The 23879-nt window shown below is 36.7% G+C and overlaps 1 protein-coding gene across 3 annotated transcripts; it reads right to left on the bottom strand.

Moving 5' to 3' along the window:
* Positions 1 to 266: 266 nt before the first annotated feature.
* LOC132092708 (ezrin-like) lies at positions 267 to 22665 on the bottom strand. 3 transcript variants are annotated; one of them, XM_059499061.1, is made up of 14 exons: positions 22532 to 22665; positions 20726 to 20799; positions 16786 to 16869; positions 13667 to 13762; positions 11849 to 12123; positions 11606 to 11689; positions 11002 to 11148; positions 8435 to 8531; positions 6838 to 7001; positions 6017 to 6147; positions 4618 to 4778; positions 4435 to 4527; positions 4009 to 4233; positions 267 to 1308 (listed from the first exon to the last, which is right to left on the bottom strand). In XM_059499061.1, the coding sequence occupies exons 2-14, from the start codon at positions 20735 to 20737 to the stop codon at positions 1144 to 1146; spliced, it is 1734 nt and encodes a 577-aa protein (XP_059355044.1). In that variant the 5' UTR covers positions 20738 to 20799; positions 22532 to 22665; the 3' UTR covers positions 267 to 1143. The 3 variants fall into 3 exon arrangements, with proteins under 3 accessions (XP_059355044.1, XP_059355045.1, XP_059355046.1); XM_059499062.1 differs by having other exon boundaries at positions 22629 to 22663; XM_059499063.1 differs by lacking the exon at positions 22532 to 22665 and adding an exon at positions 22301 to 22323.
* Positions 22666 to 23879: the final 1214 nt, after the last annotated feature.

The raw sequence follows: 23879 nt of genomic DNA, 5'->3' as shown, positions 1-23879 counted from the left end.
AACCTGCCTTCATCCCGCTGTCATGGCAATGGACATTCGGTAACTAAGTCCTTAAAAAATCTGTTTATATCTTATGTTGGAAATCTAACGATGCATTTGAACATAATCCTATGTATATATAAAAAAGTATAAATTAATATAAATCTCTTAAATAGAAAAAAAAAGGAATCTAATACGATCATCATTTGGGTCAGTACAGAATTCAATAAACAAATGAATCTGTAGTCATTAGTAAAGAAGAAGAGTACATCTACCCGTAAACCTGAAGTAACCAAAAGACTGAATAAATAAACACTATAACAAATATTCTGGCAAAAGCCATATTCAACATGAATGAAAGAGTTTTAATATAAGACAATACATAAAATTGCAATTATACTGCCAAGTCCTGTGCTGAGTGGATCATTAACAAGAAAGGGGGGGGGGGGGGGTACAACCACTTATTATAACCCAAAACTAGTTAAAACTATAATTTGGCCAGATTATTAAATTACTAACAAAAGTGGGATGCATTCTTGGCACGTGCGTTCAAATATTATTTATATTCATATTTTTATGGCAAAAGCAGATTTTAGTACATTCTGTGAAACTGGTGTGCATTTGTGAAATTGGTAATATTTTACAATAAGACTGTATACCTTAGCACTAGTTAACACAATTTTTTAATCTTGGATAATGTTAGTTGCTACATATACTGTATAAATAAACATTAAGAGTCATCACTAATTAGCATTACACACCAAGAATGAACAAATGACCAAACATTAATAAATGATAAAAATGTTAATGATTCCTCATACATTAACTAATGCTACAGTATAGAACCTTACTGTAAAATATTACCGTTACATTCTATGTGCACCACTGTGGGGTAAACATATGTGTTTATGCATGTTAACTTTAATGACAAAAAAGTGTGCATTTTTAGTGCATGATAAACCAGTGTTCATATCAAACTAATGCAATCTGTTGTATTACTGTGTGTGTGTGTGTGTGTGTGTGTGTGTGTGTGTGTGTGTGTGCACATGTTCGCAGGTTGTGCCTCTTGCATTGACCACTCAGACATTGGGAACAAAAGAAAACAGACAAGGGCTTTGAGATTCATTTCCTCCCTCCCTCCCAAAGTTTCCTGGTCCAGATATTTTATAAGGCCTCAAACTCATCAATCCTCTGTTTGGTGTTGCCCTGGCGGATCTGCCGGAGAGTTTTGTATTTGTCTCGGCCGGCGCGCATGTTCTCTGTGTGCAACAGGTCATTCTGAGTCTTCTTGGTTTCATCACGAGCCTGGGACAACTCTGATGTCAGAGCCTGTAAAGAAGATAATGTCAGAACTTTAGTGATGCTTCTTTGATCCGTGGCTGAAGAGAGCTGGATCCATGTGATTTTGCCTAAAAGGACTTCAAACAAACACCGTCCCATCCCCATCCCCATCAGTTTAATGAGATTCTGTCATGTAGAATATGTGTTTGGAATAACAACATTGCTGTTTAGGTCTATGTCAGCCCCTAAACCCATTCAGAACAAGTGGATATCTAGTTGATAACATTCGTATTGATCTATAGTTCTCTCTTATGACGGTTAGGAATGTGTTACAGAGTGTTTTGGGATAACAGTGTGTGGACTGATGTTTCAGGAACATGACCTACTTGGCAAAATCACATTGACCATTCCTTACCCTAATTATTAACTAACCCTACAGGCAGAGGGAAATTGTAGGTTTTCAAGTCAAGTCCCAGCCCGAGCCTAAATCCTAAACCTAATCCTATTTCCAAAATCTGTTTGGTTGATAAGAGTGTTGCCCAGGACCAACAAAGATCTGTTAGCAGTACCACAGTTAATTCTATGAGATAAAGTAGGACATGTTTCATGTGTATAGACATCCCTGGTGCTGTTCATCTCAACCAAAAAATAGCTTTAGGTCTATTTAACCCTAACCCCAATGTTCACCTAAAGAGAAAGGCATTTTTGCTAGTAGATGTTGTTATAGTGCAGGGGTTAATCATTCCTACTCACAGAGAACTATATTAGCCACTTTCTGACATACAGTAGTTCTGGTACTCCCCAAGAAGGCTTAGAGGCCTGAAGTGGACCTACACCTGAAGAGACATTGTTCTCTTGCATTTGCATCTACAATGGGAACCCCGCTATGATGATAGAGGATGGCAGGATCAGAGGCACACGTTTGTATTTCTCTGGATACTTTTGTTGGTTTTATGTTATTTACATGAGAGTTAGGAATCAAGAAATAAACTTTGTGCTTTTTGTGCAAGTATTTAATCAATTCCTGATAAGTTCCTTTTTGTTGGGTAGGGGCTATTCCTACAGTCTAAATAATTTTTTTTAAGTAAACCCAAAGATCTTGACAAGCTGGTTCATGTACCATTTAGATCTTCACGAGTCAGAATGAGTAACCCTGTTCTAGGCCCTAAACCTAAAGTCAGAGTGCAATGACAGGTTAATACGAATGTCGTTTTGGACAGCGGTATTTAACCCTAATCAAACATTCCTGAACCAGTTAGGTCTAAGATGTTACAGAAAGGTACATTTACGCATTTAGCAGACGCTTTTCTCCAAAGCAATTTACAGTGCATTCAAGCTCTACATTTATTACCAGTTTGTGTGTTCCCTGGGAATTGAACCCACAACCTTTTGCGTTGCTAATGCAATGCTCTACCACTGAGCCACAGGAGGTAGCTATCTATAGTGCAGGAACTGTTTAATTCTGATGCCAACAAACTTGGATCAGACTTTGATTTAAAAGGTGTTCAACTAATGTTAATGAAGACAATAGTAGGGAGATCAAAAGGGCCTTGCACACCGCTTTAGTTACAGAGCTAAATGTACAGTACTAAAGTACTGGGATGATTTTGCGTGAACTATTTCCAAGTACCATTTAAAGGGTTGCATTCGCAGCGACAGTGTGTACTAGGAAGTGATGTAAGATGGTCGACAGCGATGTCATTGTGCGCGGCTTTCAACTGGCAGTGCTACATTTGCTACAAGTGCCTGCACTTCAGCATCCACCCATCTTTCGCTGTTCATCATACTTGCAAAATAGGTTGACACAATGTTTACAGTAGGTTTACAAAGCATTTTCGAATGAGTTTGGCCAATCAATGTCTACTTATGTCACGATTAGTACCAGTTGTGCTGATTAGACCCTGCTCTGGAGTAGGAGCTAATTTGGTTTTCGATAAACCAGTCCGTTACTAAAATAGCACCCATTTCAGGCTGTGCGAAAACAATTTGTTCTGGTACTATGAAAAGGTCCATGCCTATTCTCACTGCCCTGCAGAGTTTAGCTGTGGGGTGTTCAAATCTACTCCTAGAGTGGCACTGTCCTGCATAGAGATCTGAACCAGTCTTCAGACACACTAGAAACTTCCAGGCTAGTGTGTTGAAGATAATCTCTGCAGGACTTTGGCCCTCCAGGAGCAGGTTTGAACACACCTGGGGTGTATCTGAAATCGCCCCCTATACCCTTAAACAGAGCACTATTTAAGGGGACAGCCATTTGTATTGGTGTCCGAAACCATAGTGGACATTCTCGAGTGCATTCAGTCCCACAATCTAAAACTCGTAAAAACGAGTGTATTTTAGAGATATTTTCTAGGCTCCATCATGCAGTAAGTTGTTGCTCTGCCTCATATTAGTCATCAATCGACTGTATGAAATGGCAGATGATCCACATAGTTCTGGTGCAGGGCAAGTGCGTTAAATGCGTTAATAATTTTAACATGTTATTTTTCGCCATAATGAACTAATCTAATTAACGCGTTAAATTACCAGCCCTACTAAATTGTTGAACTAGGGTTTAAACATAACAGGAACACACTTGAACCAGTTCATCAAGGTGTTCAGGATTACTTGAAAATAACAGGCAGGTGTGCTGGAGCAAAGTCTGAACTAAAGGTAGCTTTCCAGGAGCAGGGTTGGCTACCACTGCCCTAAGCTCTAATCTGGAGCCTATGAAAGTTCAAACAGTTGCTACTGCAGTGTTGTTCTTACCAACAGCTGTTTCTGAACTCGTTCATTCTTCTCGGCCTCAGTGATTCGCTGTTCTTCAGAGCGGTGGTCATTGATACCACCTGTCTGCAGGTCTGCACTGTAGCTACTGTTGCTCTCCCCATCTTCAAACTCGTTCTCATCAGGTTCAAATGCAGGAGGTGGTGGAGGGAGAGGCGTGTGAAGCTCCTCGCGGATCTTTACCAGGTCATCTTGGGCCTCTTGTGCCTAGAACACAGTCCAACACCACAAAGATCAGACTACCAGTCCAATTATTGAAGAACTCAAGAATTCACCACAGCGATGGATAAACAGAGAGTTTTTGGGCAAATTTGCAGGAATGCAAGCTCATCAGGCGTATATATATATATATTTTTTTAATAAATAAAAAGGTGATATCCCAATTTCCAGGACGGGTTCATGTCTTACTCTGTGCTGCCATGTCATAGCTTCCTCCTCCTTGCGTTGTTTGGCTTCCTCGAGGAGTGCAATACGAGCTGTATGTTCTGCCAGCTCAGCTGCCTGAAAGAGATGAATGGGGAGGATTTTTAATGGGAGAAAAACTTATGAAGGCAAAGTAATTTTTTAAGAGAAAGGGTGCTATTCTCTCACCAGCTGTTCCTGACTCTTCAGCTGATCCTGGGCTTGACGGGCCAGTTCCTCCTTTGCCAACAGTGCTGCTTGCCTCTCTGCCTCCAGTCTGGCGGCCTCCTCCTCTGCCAGCCTCCGTTCACGCTCCAGCTGCATGGCCCTCTGCATCTGCTCCTGTAGGTCTGAAAACATGCATCCGGATTTCATTTAAAGAGTAACTATTAACACATCTTAAGTAGTTTCGCTCCCTGTAATTATTCTTCTTTGAAGGGATAGTTCTCCCAAAAATTCTTACTGTCCCTCCGAACAAATGATAAATCCGTATAATGAAAGTGGATGGGAACCACTGGCTGTGAATCTCCAGAAAGGCCCAATGAAGCACCATATAAGTACTTATGACTCTTTCACTATATTCCAAATTATGTAAAGCCATACAACAGCTTTATATGAAGAGCAGTTGATATTCACTGAACCATTTCTTGACAGCTGTGGACACCATTTCACTTTCACTGTATGTAAAAAGAGACACCTGGACTTTCTGGTTCATATAATTTCTAAAAACAAAACAAAAAATAAATGTGTATGTGTATGTGTGTATATATATAATATATATATATATATATATAATTTTTTTCTTTTTTTAATTTATGAATGAGAAAAAATCCTTGTTTAATAATGTAGTCGTATTCTGAATATCAGAAAGGCAAGCTTTGTGGCAAACACAAAAGAAATATGGCATGCGAACAGCAGAAACAGAGTAACAGGTGCAGTATGACACCATCTTATGTTTGCATTGCCAGTCAAATGGTATTGTCAGCTTGAGCACAGTCATGATCAAAGTATTATTATATATTCTTTAATTACATATATATTTTTCCTTTATTGACAGCCTATTTTCCTATTTAATACTGTAAAGTGCTTTGACACAATCTGTATTGTTGAAAGCACTATATAAATAAAGCTGACTTTACTATATTATCTCTGAGGCTTTACAGAGTTCATCTAAAAGGTTACATAAACTGAAAAGACCAAAGTGACTGTATTTGGCTTGACATCTCCAAATATGAGTCACATTTTCCATACAGACTTACAGCACAACAACAGGCAAAACAATAATCAGAAATAACTGCTCGATTTTTACAACTATAATCCATATGGTGTTCTTTAATTAAACAAAATACTAACAGATATAATTACATGTCTTTTCGGAATTCAAATCATATAAACATGATAAAGCTTGACATTTTCCTCACAGCTTAAAGAATTCATATGTTGGCTGTTTTATCTGGTTATGTGAATGCATGAAATACAATCATTTTGCCTTAAACATGAAAATATTTGAAATCAAATCAAAACACTATTGTTTTTGTAATTGGAAAAATATCATAAGAAACAAACACGTGGGACCCTGACGTCTTACCTTTTTCTGCTTTTTTGGTCTTCTCCTCAAACTGGTAGAGTCGCATCATCAGCTCCTGTTTCTCCTTCTCCATCTCCTCTTTCTCTCTCTCTATGGCCTCTCGTCTCTTCTTCTCACTCTCCAGCTGAGCTCTGTAGATAAGTCACAACAAAAGAGATGCACAGTGCCAAAGTCATCTCTCATTCTGACCTGCCAAGGGAGACTATGTCGAAGTGGTCATATATTACAAAACTCATTTTTCCCTGGCAATAGTCTGATGTTAATTATTCAAAGCTCATTGACCAGCTGCACAAACAGCTTCTTCAGAGATCTTTATGGTTTCATGATGTCACAAACATGAGAAGATTGACATACGACCACTCACAGCCTACCCTGATCGACGGCAGCAATGTGAGCGTTGATCAGCCCATCACAACACTAAAAACGGTTTAAATGCCAACATTTGGAAAGTATTTTGCGGCATCAAAGCAACTGGAGTTAAATAAAGGCAAAACATAAAACAAACAACACACAAAACACCAAAAAACAAAAAAAAAACAAAGCAAAAAACAAAACACACGAATACACAGCAATACAAACAAAAAACACACACACAAAATAACACAACATAAAAAACAAAAAAAAAACAACAGAATACACAAAACAAAACAAAAAAATCAATTCATATCAGACTTTGCCAAGTCAAAGTTTCTAGTTAAGAAACGGGATGCTACACAAATGTAGAATATGGTCTCTTTTACTGCACTGTGCTGCACAGATACTGCAGCATCTGCTGATGAGACCAAATCAGTCGTCACGTCACCATGGAGATTCATTCTCACCTCTCCATCTGTTTGTGTTGTTTCTCCTCTCGAGCCTGTGCTTTCATCTGCTGCACCTCGATGGTGTCCGGCTTCCTGCGGCGCATGTAAAGCTCATGGTTCCCCATACACAGCTGTAGGATACGCTTATTAATGCGCAACCTCGGGGAGTAGAACACAAAATCCTGCCGAGTTGAGAAGGAAGAGACAAGATAAGTAGATGCAGGGGTTATAAACCATTCATTCTACGATCAGACTAAAAGCTTGCTGTATTTATATAATGAAGTCCTGTGACAATGCAAGTGTAAAACCTACAGAAAGCTGTTGTTCTGTTGTGTATAAACCATTAAACTGTTGTGGGGGGAAGTCATGGCCTAGTGGTTAGAGAGTTTGACTCCTAACCCTAGGGTTTCGGTTTCGAGTCTCGGGCTGGCTATACTACGACTGAGGTGCCCTTGAGCAAGGAATCGAACCCCCAACTGCTCCCTGGGTGCCGCAGCATAAATGGCTGCCCACTGCTCCGGGTGTGTGTTCATGGTGTGTGTGTGTGTGTGTGCACTTTGGATGGGTTAAATGCAAAGCACGAATTCTGAGTATGGGTCACCATACTTGGCTGTATGTCACTTTCACTTTCTTTTGTTCTGAGCAGCCGTAGACAGACCGGCTCTGATGTTCAGAGATAATGCTCTATTAAGGCCAACCTGTCAGAGGACACTGGCTGCTGGTGTTTATCAGCCACAACAGACCTGCTAAAATTAATGAGTCGTGACTGTGAACCTGCAGACGTTACAGGGATCTAATGTTTGTGTATCAAAACACATCTGAAGCTATCGCTTGAAAGCATCTCACCATCTTTTCCAGTGTTTGTGAGCGTCACATTGCATTGTTGTTTCGGTATCATTTATAGACTCAAATAGTATTTATAATAGTGCTGTGCTGAATATCCTTTATCTAAATGGTGTTCCCATTCAAAAATATCCGGCCTTTTTAAATCATCTCCAAATCTTGGATTCAATCTTTTTGTCAATTTGTTAACTTTCAATTAGCTCAAGTTAAAACATTTTTTTAGTTACGCAACATTTCTAATTACGTTTAAGCTTTATTTTAATTGATTATAATTTAAAGGTTTTAGCTTTAATGAACAATAACAACACTATCAAATTTAGATACAGTGGGAGACCACCAGTTGAGAAGCTATTTAGCATTTTCTTAATACTACTACTACTACTACTTATTATAATTATAAATTATCTCCATAACAGAACCTTTTAGATAAGCCGAATAAATAAAACAAGTATTTGGTAAGAGAACCTTTTTGTGTAAAACCTGATAATTATGTTATCCAGCATGATGTCTAAAGCTCAATGTCTCATATTTACAAGTGTAAATTTACCTACAAATGGTGCAGATAATGAAATGTTTTTCATCATAACACTTCTTTAACATTTAGTTTTAATCCTAAAGCTTTGTTTGAATTGGATTTTGTATCCCAAATGAAATCCTAGAAGTTCAAACATTGGTGTGACATCAACTGTTTGTATATTAGAATGGAATAAAACAAGTTTTTCAGTTTCAGGTGTGACTGTGAGGTATGAAGGTCGGCTTGTGTTTCACTTACTGGAGATTTTTTATCTATAGGCTTGATGACAAACTTCTTATCATTGAAGGAAATGTTTCTTATTTCACTCCAGGGGAATCCAATTTTCGGTGAGAGCCTGTCAAGACAATAGTGCAATCATGAGAAATGTTCTGCATTCATTCCCGAACATAGTCATGCAAAACTAACACAGTAGGGTGGATAAAACCTGAAATCCCCATTGAAAGACATGGATGACAACAATCAGATCTCTAGTTGCTGAATGAGCAAAAATCTAGACATTAGCACAGAGATGAGATTGTAATGCAGTGAGAATGTTGTAGCACAGGCATGACGGTCAAACACGGAGATACTCAAGGAATGCAAAGACAAGGTCAGGCGTGTGATTAACGTGAGCGGTTGACATCATCACAGTAAGGAGTGTGCCATGTGATCTCTTTGTGAAGCTCATGGGAGTGTCGTTACATCTACGCCTTCTAACATGCATGCCTCACTGTCTCTATGCGTAGCTGAGAGAACACCAGGCTATTAACTACCACCTCACATGACACACCACAAATGTTCCAATGACATAAATGGTTAAAATAATTAACGATGGTAATAAATATGGTATGTAAGATCCTGCACTTGTAGCTCATTCAACAGTTCTTATTTATTTTATTAAATACTCTTAATAATAATAATGGTAGCCATATTTTAACAGTAACACTTTACAATAAGGTCACGTTAGATAAAATTAGTTATTGCATTTGTTACCATATTCATCTTTGTTAACATTCATTAACCGTTTATTGTTAGTTAAATAATGTCAGCAGATACAACTTTAATTAAATAATGTCAGCAGATACAACTTTACATTTTAATAATGTATTAGTAAATGGTCAAAAGCGAACATTAACAAAGATTAATAAATGCTTTAGAAGTATTTTTCAAATGTTAGTTCATGTTAACTAATGCAACTAATGTTATCTGATGTGACCATATTGTGAAGTTATACCATTTTAACAACTGAAGCAAATACGGTAGTTTAATGTACTACTACTGAGAACAATTGAAAATCCTTTTCCGTTGAGATTCCATGTTTGAATGTTTTATATTTGCAACGATTGTATTTTGGCGGATTTATAGTACATTTTCAGGCTAGGAAGGAACAGGAAGAGAAGAGAGGATAGAATACAACAACTCCTGACTGTTCAGTATCATATATTTTAAATAATTTATAATATTTTTAAAAGGCCATAGTTTTTGTCCTCATAGTACTATGTTTGTACATTTGGTCTATAAAATGTCTCTTGCTTGGCTTCGATTGGCTGTAATGGGAACAGATTTCCAGAAAGACTTGGTCTAAGTGAAATAGAGCTGCTAAAACGTACTTGCTTAGTTTTTCCTCTTGTGGACAGAAGACATACAATATTTTTAATAGATTATTCTACCTTTTAAATGAAGGAAAATTACCAGTTGTATTACAATAAAAATAAATTGTATTAAACAGTTATAGGTTTATTTTAAGGTGTCCTTGTTACACTTATTAACCACAAGTATTACTATAGGGTTAGGTCTGGTTTATGGCTAGTTGCTTGTAATGATGCATAATTTATGTTATTGCTATAGTAAGTCCATGTAATATGTGCAACAAGGACACTAAAACGAAGTGTTATATAATAATTATAATAATGCATAAGAATTCTAATAGAAGCTTGTTTGTTCTTTCCTTCAAGAATTTACTGGTCTAATATTCGTTTGATGGGGATAATGGAAAAAACACCTTTTAATGATTTTGGCATTGACTACAGCATTTTCCATCATTTCTGATCATAGCGTTCAGTGTAAAACTATGACTACAAGCTTCTGGGGACTGACGTTGTCAGTTCATCTGAAACAAATGAGAAGGACATGGGCCACTCAGCAGATACCTAGAAGCTAAAAAAGCACAGCTAACAGAAGAAAAGATCCAATGAATTTCAACTATTTCACCGGTTGTTGTGCAACATGGTTTTCTTATCTTTACATGTGTGTACTTGCGAAGCCTTCTCTCAGTCGCATACACAATCCTTGCCCAATGTTTTCAAGGACTGCTCAGGTTGAAAAACCAGTCTTTGTTGCCATGGTTAAAATAGAGGGCATTATGGGGAAAAAGCCTTTAGCTGCCACTGCACTTTACGTACTCTCTCTCTCACACACATACACACAGAGAGATCTCTGTAGGTGGATAGAAGAGCACTGTGTTCTAAGAACAATGTCCTCAAGTCAAGCTACATCACAACATGTCATCAAAAAACAAAAACAAAAAATCCTTAATATCTTAAATTTCACAGATTGGTGTAAATGAAGAGAAGATGATTGATGTGCAGGCCAAAGGTATTACCAAGTATCATGGTATACCACAAAATAACCCTGGGACATGTAATATATATCTACAGTATTACCATCTAATACTATTATTTTATCATGGTTTTGCCACAATGCAAAGGAAGAGAATTTAAATCATATTTAAAAAACAAGAGACAAACGCTGAAGACACGGAGAAGTTGAAATAGCAGTTCAGATGTGAATCGTGTCAAATGAAGGTAGGAAAAGGCTGAACTCACTTGTCTTCTTTCTCATAGATGTTTAGGCCCAGGGCATCCACACCCAGCCACAGCTGTGTTCCCTTCTTGTTCTTGATGTCAAAATAGTTCACCCCATACATTTCCAGATCCTGAGCAATTTTCAGGTACTCGAGCATTGCATCCTCTCTAAGAACAGAGAATAAAACAGAAGGATCACTTTCAGTTTGTAAGAGGCTGGTGGATTATTTGACCAAAATCTTTTAGCATAGTAGTGTTATTTTTTATATAACACGACTCTATGGAATACTGGATTCTGATTGGTTAGTTGAGACATTCCGAAGTCTGTTATTCCTTGATAACTACTGGTAAAAGCTAACACTCATTCGGCTCATTCGGCAAACTGAAGTTGGTATATCATCGTACCACCAAGCCCTATAGGCTGATATATCAAGAAAGTCAATTATTAAGCATCAGTCAACAAATATCCTTGATTGACCAATTGACTGAAGTGTTAGTTTCTCATTTCAACATCTACAGACATTTTAAAACCTACATTTAGAATTGAGGCCCATTCACACCAAGAACGATAGCTGTAAAGATATTGTTACTAATAACAATAGCTTTTGAGAGGACGTCAACCTACTTAAGCATCCCACGATGTTCCTCGTGCCACACCTGAATCCTCTCCTCCCATTGGTCCCGTGACAACTTGTGCTGGTCTAGAACCCTACAATCAAACAACAGGAGGGACAAAGACTCATTTTCAAAGTTTCTAAACCTTTATCTGTTATCCAGAACCAAGTTTTGATGAGTAAAGATGGCAGAATTCAAATCATGTTCTTTTGGGAAGACATGCCCCAGTTAGGCCAGTCTTGTATTGTCTCACCGTTGAGGCAGGAGGCGATCGGAGGTCAAGTATCCAGGTCTGTGCACTTCCTTGTTGAAATCACCAAATTTGGCCTGCACTGAATAGGAGGCCAGAAGCACTGCAGTCTCTGGTGGACAGTAGATCTCATCACTCAGAATGCCGTCTTTTACTTGCATGAAGAACAGCTTTTGAGTGATATCCTGGATCAACTCGTCCGTTACATCTTCTGGGAAGAACTTGGCACGGAACTTAAACTGGAGAGGGTTCTCCTTCTTCAAATCTTGAGCGGAGACCTGCAAAAAAATGGGAAGATATCATACTGAGCTTCTGCGGACTACTCATGAATTGACTAGTACTCGTACTCATTTCAGTAAATTTTTATTTAAATGCAAGTTCGTTTTGGTCCTTTAATCTGATTGCCTAAGCAGAATGAGGGCCAAGAGCAAGAGTGCTCATATTTAGTGAAAACCACACTATTTGAATGAATGTGTTTGTTTGGTATGTGACCGGTGTGGAAGCACTGTGGGGAGATGAGTTTTTTTTTTTTTTTTTTCTGGTTGCAATCTTCGAAGAAGAGTTTGCACCAAGCAACATTTACAGTGAGCTGAGCCACTTTCAACAGATCAGATCAAACATCAGATCGTGAGCTGCTCATGTGTAAATGAACAGTGCCACGCTTCACTCTGAAACATGCAGCACATATATTAACACAATAGCACTAAGCTATATTGTAATTCCCAATGATTTCAATTAATTGTGCAGCCCCAAATGGAGTACAGTTGGAGCAGAGTGTTTTTTTAAGTAAACATTCAGTCATCAACACCAAACAAAGCGATTTTATTAAAAGTGGATGTTTCAGGGTTAAACAAGTTCTCTCTCTCTCTCTCTCACGTCTCTTCATTTAGAGCGTTTACGAGTGGAATGAAACCAAACAAGTTTTTTTTCTCCTGAAAATCGCCCTTTTATTTTGACTGCTCCTGATTTTATGGTGGGTTAAGATCTCACATATGAGCTGCATTTGCTTAAACATTTCATACCTTTTTAAAATAACAGCCCTTCTATGCCACTGTATATTGACAATAGCTAGCTAGTAAAATCATAGTCACATAAAATTTTAATTGAATCACAAATCAATTTAATACGCACAGTTCAAGTTCTATATCCACAACTGTTTTGTAGTACTGGCCTAAGGTTTCTCACCACATGCATTGGTTTGTATTTATTTTGGTAGTCATTAACAAAAAAGGGACACAAACATCTTGTATTCAGTAAGTCTGACTAAGTTTACAGCTACACTTTGGGCTTTGGGTTCAGTTTAGTGTTTTCGGTGTAGATTTATTTCCACGTGGATTTAATTGTCTCCTCTTCATATTGTAAATGATATCAATTAGTAATTCAAATTAGCCTTATTTTAATAAAATAAAAAATAAAAAAAATCAACAGACAATCATTTGAGAAAGAAAAATTAAATTTCACAAAAAGTAAGTCATTTCCATGTATGAGGAAATCCAGTTTCCTCTGAAGTATACTGTATCAGCTATACAAAGACAACAACGAGGAAACACATAATTAAAATGTTCAACCTACTGGCTGTCAGTCCGACAGGTGAAAGGCATGTATGAGTAATGTATGCTTGATAAGCTATACGTCATCAAAAATGTCAAATTCAGATACGTTTATGAAGATTGAGTGCTTCCTTAAAGTACTGGACTGTAATTAGGATAAGACCCTATTGAATTCATGTGGATGAAAACGAAAACCCTGACTAAGGTCTATTAAAACACACATTCTCTAGAGAAAATCTGAATATTGTGATTTTGCTAAATACACAATTACCTTTTTATCAAGTTTCAGCCATGTAGGGTACCCTTTGCTGTCCATACACTGTAGTCCGAAGTACCATATTTCCCGTAACCCGATGGTCTTCACCACCTGTCAGAAAAAAAAAAAGACACCTTTTAGCACACAATAGATACATTAATGAATTATTAAGCTGTAGCTGACTGCTTTGCGACTGTTGTATACTTATTGCTTTGAAATACGACAGACTTCAGGGTTACATTTCCATGAAAACTGAATAAAAGCCATATTTAAAGATTATACCACAGTAAATACTGAATATATATACATTATGGCCTTCTTTCCATCACCAAGTACTTTAGGTCATTAGCTCATTCACATTCATTAGCTATTGCAGGGGTGGAGGGTGATGAACACCAGAGGCCCTGAAGGGAAAACTTTAGATTTCAATGAGTCTACATGCACGTACACAATTTCCCCCATGCTTTGTGCACGATGGTGTTTATTACAGTTTTGGCAAATGTTGCAGCTCTCATGCAGTGGCCATCACCTGCTGGTCCAACTGGAGTTTAGTTCAACGTCTCAAAATCATGTAAAATTATTGAATATTTACATCACGTGCTACTATAAAAAAATTATAAAATAAAACATATACTGATCTAGTAAGTGTCACATTCAGTATGAATAACCACCGAAAATAAATAAATAAATAACAGGATGTGTGTCAACTGTAGCTTTCTGAAACACAAAACTGCACTGCAAGAAATGCAAGGTGCAAATAAACTAATAATAATAATGTTCAGGTTTTTTTTCTCTTCCACCAACACAAATACAGTTTTTCAAAGTTTGATTGAAGCATGTGCACATACGCAAGTCAATCCGACATGACAGACAATTCGTTCCCAAGTGTGCTGCTTTTAGATTAGATTTCCTGTTGGTTATAAAAGGAGCTTGTCAGTCTAGTAACTAACTGAAGTGTTCATATAAACAATCATATTTAACACTCCAAACGGGACTGACAACAGTATTTCTCGTCTGTGTGAACATAACTGAAGAACAATTCAGTTAGGGGACAAATTATGATAGAAAATTTAAACGTTTCACAGCTCTGCATTTGGTAAAAACTAAATTTCAGTGTTTTTTTCTTTAAACAATCAGATCTTCCATTTCACTTTGATCGCTTTTTATGACAATTCACAGTCATACCATATCCCAGGGAAAAAACAAATCCAAAGAAGCTAGTGACGAGGGCACAACAAATGCTGTAAACCAGCTCAACAGGTTCTAAGCATCTCTAAGCTCACTGTCAAAGCTATTACAGAAAGTGGATTTAACCTAAGTAGAGTAATACCTAGAATTCACTTAAACTACTTATTATGCATTTAGTTTATAAGATAAAAAAAATACCAAAGCCCACTTTTAAAAATAGGTGTGCTTCAATAAGAAGAAATGCAAGAGTGACCCAGACATGGGTCACGGCACCAGTTTCAGAAACTTGAAGTAAACTAACACCTGCTTTATTTAAATTAAACACCCTGCTAAGATATATTTAATAAGAACATAACATAATGCTCTGGATTTTTTTTTTATAATTATTATTTTTGCATGCACCTGCCAGAGTGGACAGCTGGACTGCCAGAGGCTTCCATGAAAATGTCTCATCCATGCAGTGTGCCATCCACAGTTCATGTCTGGCTCTTTAAGAGCACTTACTCTGAAGTGGACACTGCTTCAGCTGGAATACTAAAGTGTGATCAGAGAGGGACAGCCCTTATTCACCGTTTCCACAGTTGCGGCAGTCAATGAGCACATCAGTGTAATGGTCAGCGAGTCATGCATCAAGGGATATGCTTTTTTAAAGTAGAAAAACTCTTCCTGTATGGTTTACACTGTGTCCTGGGCCTTCTATTTGCAGGGGATTATCCCATGTCACCAAGCCGGTAATTAAATTAGGTCACAGGCATTGGAGCTACTAACAGACAGATGTCCAGTGAAGTTGGAGTTTGTTCTGTGACGTCCTTAACTGGATGTTGTTATTATTAAAAATAAAAATTATTTAAATGTATATATGAAAATACTTTATATAAAAGAAATATTTAAAACTTAATGTTTCATATACTCTATATTCAAATCCAATACAAGTTTAAATGTAAACATTTTTTCCTTCTGCTCTTTTTTTGTGCTTAACCAATGTACTTTCTTTGCATTCCTGCTTTCGTTTGAGCAACAAGTATTTGACTAAGAAAACAAGTGTACAATTCTCTTTTGAATTCTTGATTTACCTTATAACATTTCTCTGAGTAACTGTCTACAATGTTTTACCTCTCTGCTTCGCCTGAGGGACATGGATTTGTTTAGGATCAAGGAATTGTGGAAAGAGAACGAGATGATGTCATTGAGGGATTAAAATGATTGATTGCGTAACAACTCTTACTCAACCAGAACTTCTAAGAAAAGAGTCAAATCAATTGCCTCTTTAATATATTATACAATTTTAATTTTGACCAAATACCTGCTTAAAAAAAACTAAACAAAACAAAAAAAAATAATGATCATAAAATATATATATATATAAAATATAAAAATATATTTATATATATAAAATAATGATATTAAGATATACTTAAAAAAATTGTGAATAGATTTTGCAAATAAGTCTGCATTTTTCTGCATGCATCTCATTACACATCAGAGTGGGGGTACGCATCTCATCAACTTTGCTCTTTTGGAAAAAAAGAAAAAAGATATAATAATTAATATATATATATATATATATATATATATATATATATATATATATATATATATATATATATATATATATATATATATATATATATATATACAGACAATGCTTACATAAAGGAAACCTGGATCATTTCTGTGCACGCAAGTTCTATTTTTGACAAAAAGATTTAAATAATTATAACTACAATTATAATTAAAATAATAATTAATAAATTGACAGAATGTGCCATCTTTTTAATATAATATTTTCAGTGCATTTTCTTGCATGTGATAAATATAATTAAAGGGAAAAGGCAGAAAACATTAAAAGTTTAAGCTGACACTCTGAAAACTATATGAAACCACTGGACACTGACCCTAACTAATGCTTATTAATCTATTTCTTGTCTAGTTGTTTAGTTGCACACCTGGTCAAATAGCTGCTTGCCAGTTGTGCTGGGCTGAACGGCAAACTCCAGCTCTGCGTCCATCGTAGTGACGCGGACATTTACCTGAAGAAAGAAAAAACAATACATTAGCAACCACTGTTGAGATTTGGGTTGCAAAATACAAAAACAGTAGAGAAGGAAATGGTCATCTATTACAAGACTACGGTTTCCATTTTATAGAAGCAAACTCAGAGGCAAAGGTAATAAAAATAAAAAAATCTGCAATGATGAGATCGTAAGGCACAATCGTTAAGCGCACATCTGGTTCTGATCCATATTTTATGAATACCATGAGAACTGTTAGCAATGATGGCGACTGAACAAAAATAAGTGTCAAGACTACTGGTGGAGAATCACAGACACACCATACTGGGTGTGAGCAATGAGTGTGCTGTCTGCTAAGAAAGAATAACCATTTCTAATTATAAAACAAATGATCCACTATGAAATTTCATAACTACGTAAACAGAAACTCCCACAAGTGTTCAGACCAAAGCAGAGCAGACAACACAGATCCCACCCTTTCCATCAATAAAAAAACAAAGGAATATTTCATATCAAAATAACTATTCTGTCATCATTTACTCACACTCGCATTGTTTCACACTGTATGACTTTCTTTCTTCCATGGGACACAAAAGGGCGAATTTTAAAGAATGTACTCGTCATTTTTTCCAAACAAATATAAAAGTCATACAGACTGCTTTTATGATCATTTAATGGTAATTGTGTGTCATTTTTTTTAAGCTTCAAAGCACCAGTCCACATTTCTTCCATGGAAAATAAAAGGAGAAAAAAAAGCCATATAATGAACTTGGTGAATTAATATAAAAAAATAATAATAAGATTAATTGCTGTTATAATAATGCATATGGTAATATATACAATGCAATGCAATATCTTGCATTGACAACTTTGTTTGAAATGACAGTTTCTGTGTAAAAAAAACAAAAAAAACCTTCAGCTATTTTTACAGCAAATACCATACATAAATATTTATATAATAATACCACATGCCTGACAATGGCATCAGAGTGTGGTCATTTCACAAAACTTGTCAACCATCAGCAGAACAGCTAAATCCACTGCTCTAGCATGGTATTACTCTGATATTTCTATTGTATGGAAGCACTAGTTCTGCTCTCACTTTGATTGATTGCTTTTTTGGTATCATTCTCAAGTTGCTTTGGATTAAGGCATGTGCTAAACGAAGAAATGTATACTATAAATATCAAGCCATAATTATCAAACATCATAAATTTTTTGCTCATTTAGTCCTACACAACATAACAGTTTAAAGAGAATGACTTGGAGCAGTTCTAGTGAATGATCAATTCACAAGCTTCAGTAAATGGAAAGAACTTCCTGCACTGCTGGAGCCTTTCCTGAACGCAGCACTGTGACAGTAAGCACACAAACGCAGAGAAATTCATGGTTGGTGTTGGTTAATAAATAAATATACAGTTACAAATAATTAACACTAATAAATTATACTAATTTTGCTATAGTTAAGGAATCATTGGCCTGCTGTGGTGGTGAAGAGTTCAGTTTAAAGACTGGCATCCAACTCGCCAAAGAGGTGGAGATGGCGGGGTATCCATTTACCCAACAAAACAAAGGGTCTCTTTCAGAAACATCCTCTCAAAGGTCCACCTCCTGCATCAGGCTGCATTTTAATAGAGTCTCACCATTTCTCTGCATTGCTCTTAGAAAGGTTTTAGTTGACCGACAAACTTTTTTTGGCCTGCAATATACTGGCAAAATCGAGCACGGTCACCAAGCTCAGCGTCGTCGGGCAACAGACGTCATCAGACCGAATTATCTACATTACAAGGCGGTTCAAATTCTGACTGACTGCTAAAAACCGTTTGCTTATGAAATATGTAACATTACAGACACATGCATACTTTTGATCTGCAGAAAACATATCAGGTCAGCTACTGACAAATTGATTACTCTATGACATGCTCTCAAAAAAAAAAATCTAAATTGAGATTTTTACGGTTCTTAAATCATTTAACTTTATTTTAAGTTGATCCTGAATTACATAGTAGCTGGGCCAAAACAACAGCAAAGAAACCATCAAATTATTCAAAACCTATACTTAGCATCTGCAAATGTTGAAAAAACATGCAACATTTCTGTACAATGACATTACGTTGCTTCTTGCACATTTCACAACACTTTCAAAGTGAATTGTTCAGTGAGTGGCGATATAAGTGTGTATTGTGGAACTGATAAAAGTGAATCTGCCGATATTTATTACTTTGGTTGTTGTATGCAATGTATTACGGCAGTTTGGAAATTAAATGTATTGTGAGTGGTGCTAAACAATTAATGCTCTATTGCACAATTAATCTTCAACCAACACAGAATCCTAAAATGCATGCCACTTTTATAAGTTTTTGAGCTTTTATTTTTAAATCAGGAGTCAAGCAAACTTACTACATAAAGCCATACATTATGGAGCTGGTTATATGGTGTAAACACTAAAATTTATTAGTTTTCAAATCATGCACTATGGCGAAAGTGTTTTGAGGTCATTATACAGCCAAGAAACCGTGAGAAAATTTGACTATCTAATCAATCTGCCAGTGTTATCATAATTTGTGTGAAAAAGGTGTTGGCTTTTTTTTTTTTTATACGCCACTAGTGTTAATTTCAACTGGAAACTGCAGTGAATTGTATGGATTGCTACATTTTATTTTTTGCTAAACATTTAGGTAAGGGCACAAAATGTTGCCTTGACGACATGTACTATAAAAAGTAGTGACAAAAAAATTAATAACACTTCTGTTAACGGTTGCATGTCTCGAGTTACATGAACTTATCTCCATGTTGAACTCGCCTTTTCCCTAAAGTTCCCATTTGGATGGCACTGTTAGTCTTCCATTGAGCTGGTTTGAGCTAAAGCCCGGGAACATGAGGATTGATTACAGCACAAAGAGCTTTTGTGCTGCATCACCAAAGGGCATAACAGGCATTGTCTAGTTATCAATTATTCAGCAGAACAAATGATAAAGATTTAAGAGGAAACACCCTCAGCTGCTGAAAGTGCCGATTTTAGACACACCTGAAACATGTTCTGAAACAGAAGGGAAAATATTAAGAGAGAACAGAAACCCACAAAATATCTTTATAGGGGGTTCAGTGTAGAAACTAAATATATATATATAACTTACACTTTCTTTTATCAGATAATTAGACCTTTATTGCTGGCTTATCTCAATTTAAAAGCATCTAAATTACTGAAAAATCTTGAAAATGAACTCAAATCCACCACTGACCATGGCACCAACAACAAGCAACTCTATTCAGCATTTCAGCAGGCAGAGCTGAGGGCCAAGGATGAATGAGAAGCTCTGAGAAAGGAGTCATGATGTCATTTCCTCTGTACTCTTCTTCCTGACAACCCCGTTACCATCTTAAACAAACTGACAACATGCTTCAGGCGGCACTCGCTGTTTTAAGAGTGTTTAGAAGCAAACACATAGCATTCAATACAGAGTTTGTTTCAAACATTAAAAGTCAAACATTCTCACTACAACTTCATTGAGGACAAACAAGTCAAAAGCAAGTGCAAACGAGACCTAAACCCTGTAAACCCTACCTTGAAACAAATAAATGCGTCTTTAAGAAGTATCTTGAGAACTGACATCATTTCTCGAACACAGCTTAAACGTGAAAACGATAACTTTTTAACATTTAGAAACTAGAGTTTATGGTTTGATAGTGGTTTAGCAAGTAAGAACCAACTTTCAAGTTAAAATATAAAGTCCCGATACCAAAAACGTTAATGAGGCCAGAAATGATCTTTTAACAGAAGTTCAAAACACACTAAACAATCCTAGCCTACTGAACCTTCTAAAACCTGGTAAACACTTTAACAACAATAAAGTAAAACTCGGTAAATACTTACAGGTTTGGGCATTTTGAATGCTGTTGTCGGTCTCTTCTGTCAAAGAATGTTGTGTATTTCCACAGAGCCTCGATCTGAAGCAGAAAGAGGAGAAACGCGTTTGAGCAGCGCTAGTGAGAATGACTCACGAACAAGTCTGTGTGTCATTTACACATCGATGAGAATAAAACCTGACACACTCCATGTGAATCACGATTAAAAACTGGAACTCAAGCCTGTGACAGCCTCACCTAAAAGAGATAACACCGCCTTTTTACCTGACAATTTAAAGTCCCCACCCCATTCTACAAATATTTTTCATGTTTCTCAAAAACGGACCCTTGATAGGGAATGAAGTCAAATAATCGATTACTAAATGTAGCGGTAACTGAATCATGCGAGATACATAGGCTATATATTCACATAAAATATAAAACTTTCTATAAATAAAACTAACTGTGGTTATGTAGCCTAGGATATGAGACAACAGTTTTACACATTGATGGTAGTTTAGACACGTTTGTAGGCTATTAAAGTTTATATGAGGGCAAATATGGAGTCAGAATATGTTCGGTCATGTTTAGGGATTAAAAAAACTTTAACACTCCCACTAACAAGTAACAGAAAGAAAGACAGAAAGAAAGACAGAAAGAAAGAAAGAAAGAAAGAAAGAAAGAAAGAAAGAAAGAAAGAAAGAAAGAAAATGTGTTTAAGCTAAATCTCTATGTTTTATTTAACTTATACTTTAAATAGGCTAGATAAAACAAAACAGAAACAGCCAAATTGAATTATATTTTAAATAAATAGCTAAATAGGATTAAAAATACAGAAGAACGCGGTAAAATATTTAAGCTGTCATTTAATCGTGTTTATAAAATACCACAAATACTATAATAATAGGCTACGGCATGAATCGGATCTAACAAACAGTCAGTAACTAATTATTTTAATTTTATGAACCTATAGCCTAGGCTACAGTATAGCACAGCTTAGTTTTGACACATTTTGAGTCGGACCTGACGAAATTAATAGTTTACAAATACAATTCAATAAGTGTGTCATATTTCCTTTCGTCGGGTAGCCTATGTTTTGATGCACAAAAAAGATCCGGTTCATGAGAGTCATTTATTCGGGAATAATTTCACGGCTCGCGCTGCATTTATTTATTCACTTAAAAAAGAACCGAATGTAGGCAAACCCTACGTTTTTGATTCATTAAAAAAGAACCGGCTCATACGAATCATTCGCTTGGGAGCTGGATTACATGTCATGACTCATGGCTGTAGGAGTGTTTTAGATTCACTAAACGTACCTTGCTCATAAGAGTCATTCGTTCGGGATTCGAACTACAATGCCGCGTTAAGCTGAAAACTGACGTTGTGAAATACTACTGTTGGAGTATTTAATTGGGTTGATTCATTCGCTCCGTCAGAAGAAAGCACATCTGACAACCGTTAACGGAACCGACCGATATTTTTACTAAATAGAACTGAAAACTGTTCTCAGTTTCCATGCGTAGCTAGTCACTCACTATCTCTAAACATAAATTTGCATAGGCTAGAGCTTTTATTAGCCACCTGGTAACGTTAGTCATACCTATAAAAATGGGAAGCTTGTCCATTTTTTCCCTTTTCATGATTGTAAAACGCCCCATGTGTGTAGTGAGATCCAGGCTATCCCACCGCGATAATCAGAGCGACACCTGTTTGTAGAGATTTCTCTTTGATCTGGGCGGCGTCAGCACAAAGAGAAACGCATGAATGCTAGACGCACTAACTGCGTTGTGGTCTTTGACCCAGGCGATAATCGATAGACAGTAAATCTTACCAAGCCGGTGAATCAATTCAGTCCTGCTTCGGCCCAAGATTCCCCTCCCTCCGAGGAAATGAGTCCGGCGGTGTGAAATATGGCTGACGCTGCTCACCTTTGTGCGCTCAGCTGAATGATGACAGCGGCTCCAGTTCCTGTTTCAGACACGCTGCGGCGCGACGCCCACGAACGACGGATACGATCAATAAGACGCCCTGCTCAAGTGGCTTAAATCATGCATCTAAATGGTATAAGTTTACTTAAAAAATGAATGCAAAGACAGAATAATGCACAGTAGGATATTTAAGTAAATAGGAGCCGGTTCCTTGCATATAACATGATTTCCCTGCATAGGCTATAATCTTTTGCGTCACTTTGATTGGTTGTAATATTTTCTTCAATGCTTTGAAGGCTTTTTTTATTCATGCAAACTTTAATTCCATCACTGTGTAGAACACAGAAAGAAGGATAAGATGGATAAATAAATAAACGTTGGAAGAAAGGTACAGGCGTTTAGATCTAACCTATTTATCTGTCAGTAAAGTGAAAGTGTGACACAGGAACTGAGCAATAGGTGGGGAGTTATTGCATAACATCCTCTACAACAGATTTTTAGCCAACTATAGTCATTTTTAGGGAAATGAAATGTATTGTGAAGAAATCATTTTGCCGGTTAAGTGACAAAGCACTGATTTGCAAAATATCGATGCTTTAAAAGAAACTACGCTGATTTGAAACACATGTGGCATGAAGACATTTGACGAGTGAACAAACACATCACACATCATATTTACATGTTTACACTCTTGCCAAGAACCTCATCGTACACAGTGCAGAAGTTCAAGAATCTGAATTAAATAAATCAACAAATAAAGTTTTAGGAATTTAAGATATTACCTTAAATAAGATGATTCTGCTCTATTTTAACTAAAAAAAAGTGTGTGTGTGTGTGTGTGTGTGCCTATGTGTGTACACAATGAGCCTCTTTTACAGCCATTATTGCTCAACACACACACACACATTCATATCACATTGCTGGGAATGCAAGTCAGTTACTTGGAAGTGTTTAGAAATTTTCCTTCATCTTTTTACATTCACTCTACCCAACTGAGCATTTTGAGCACAAATTTAAAAAATGTGGGTTATGCTCTAATTTCTCTCCAAACTCTAATTGCAAGTGCTATTTAAGACAGCTTGGGTGTGGGGCTTGATTCTGCTCTTCAAGTGCTCTCTGTGAGAATATGAACACCATACCACTTCATCTGCATTTGGGGCCTTTCTTATTATTTGATAATTGAGTTTTTATTATGAGTGTATTAAAAAGGGTGTAACGTTGTCTTCATCTACCACAACGAAACGTGTGTGT

This window comes from Carassius carassius, chromosome 18 (assembly GCF_963082965.1).
Source record: "Carassius carassius chromosome 18, fCarCar2.1, whole genome shotgun sequence".
In the NCBI taxonomy this organism is placed as follows: Eukaryota; Metazoa; Chordata; class Actinopteri; order Cypriniformes; family Cyprinidae; genus Carassius; species Carassius carassius.
Note: the sequence above shows the minus strand (reverse complement) of the source record. Positions and strands in the feature narration are given on the sequence as shown.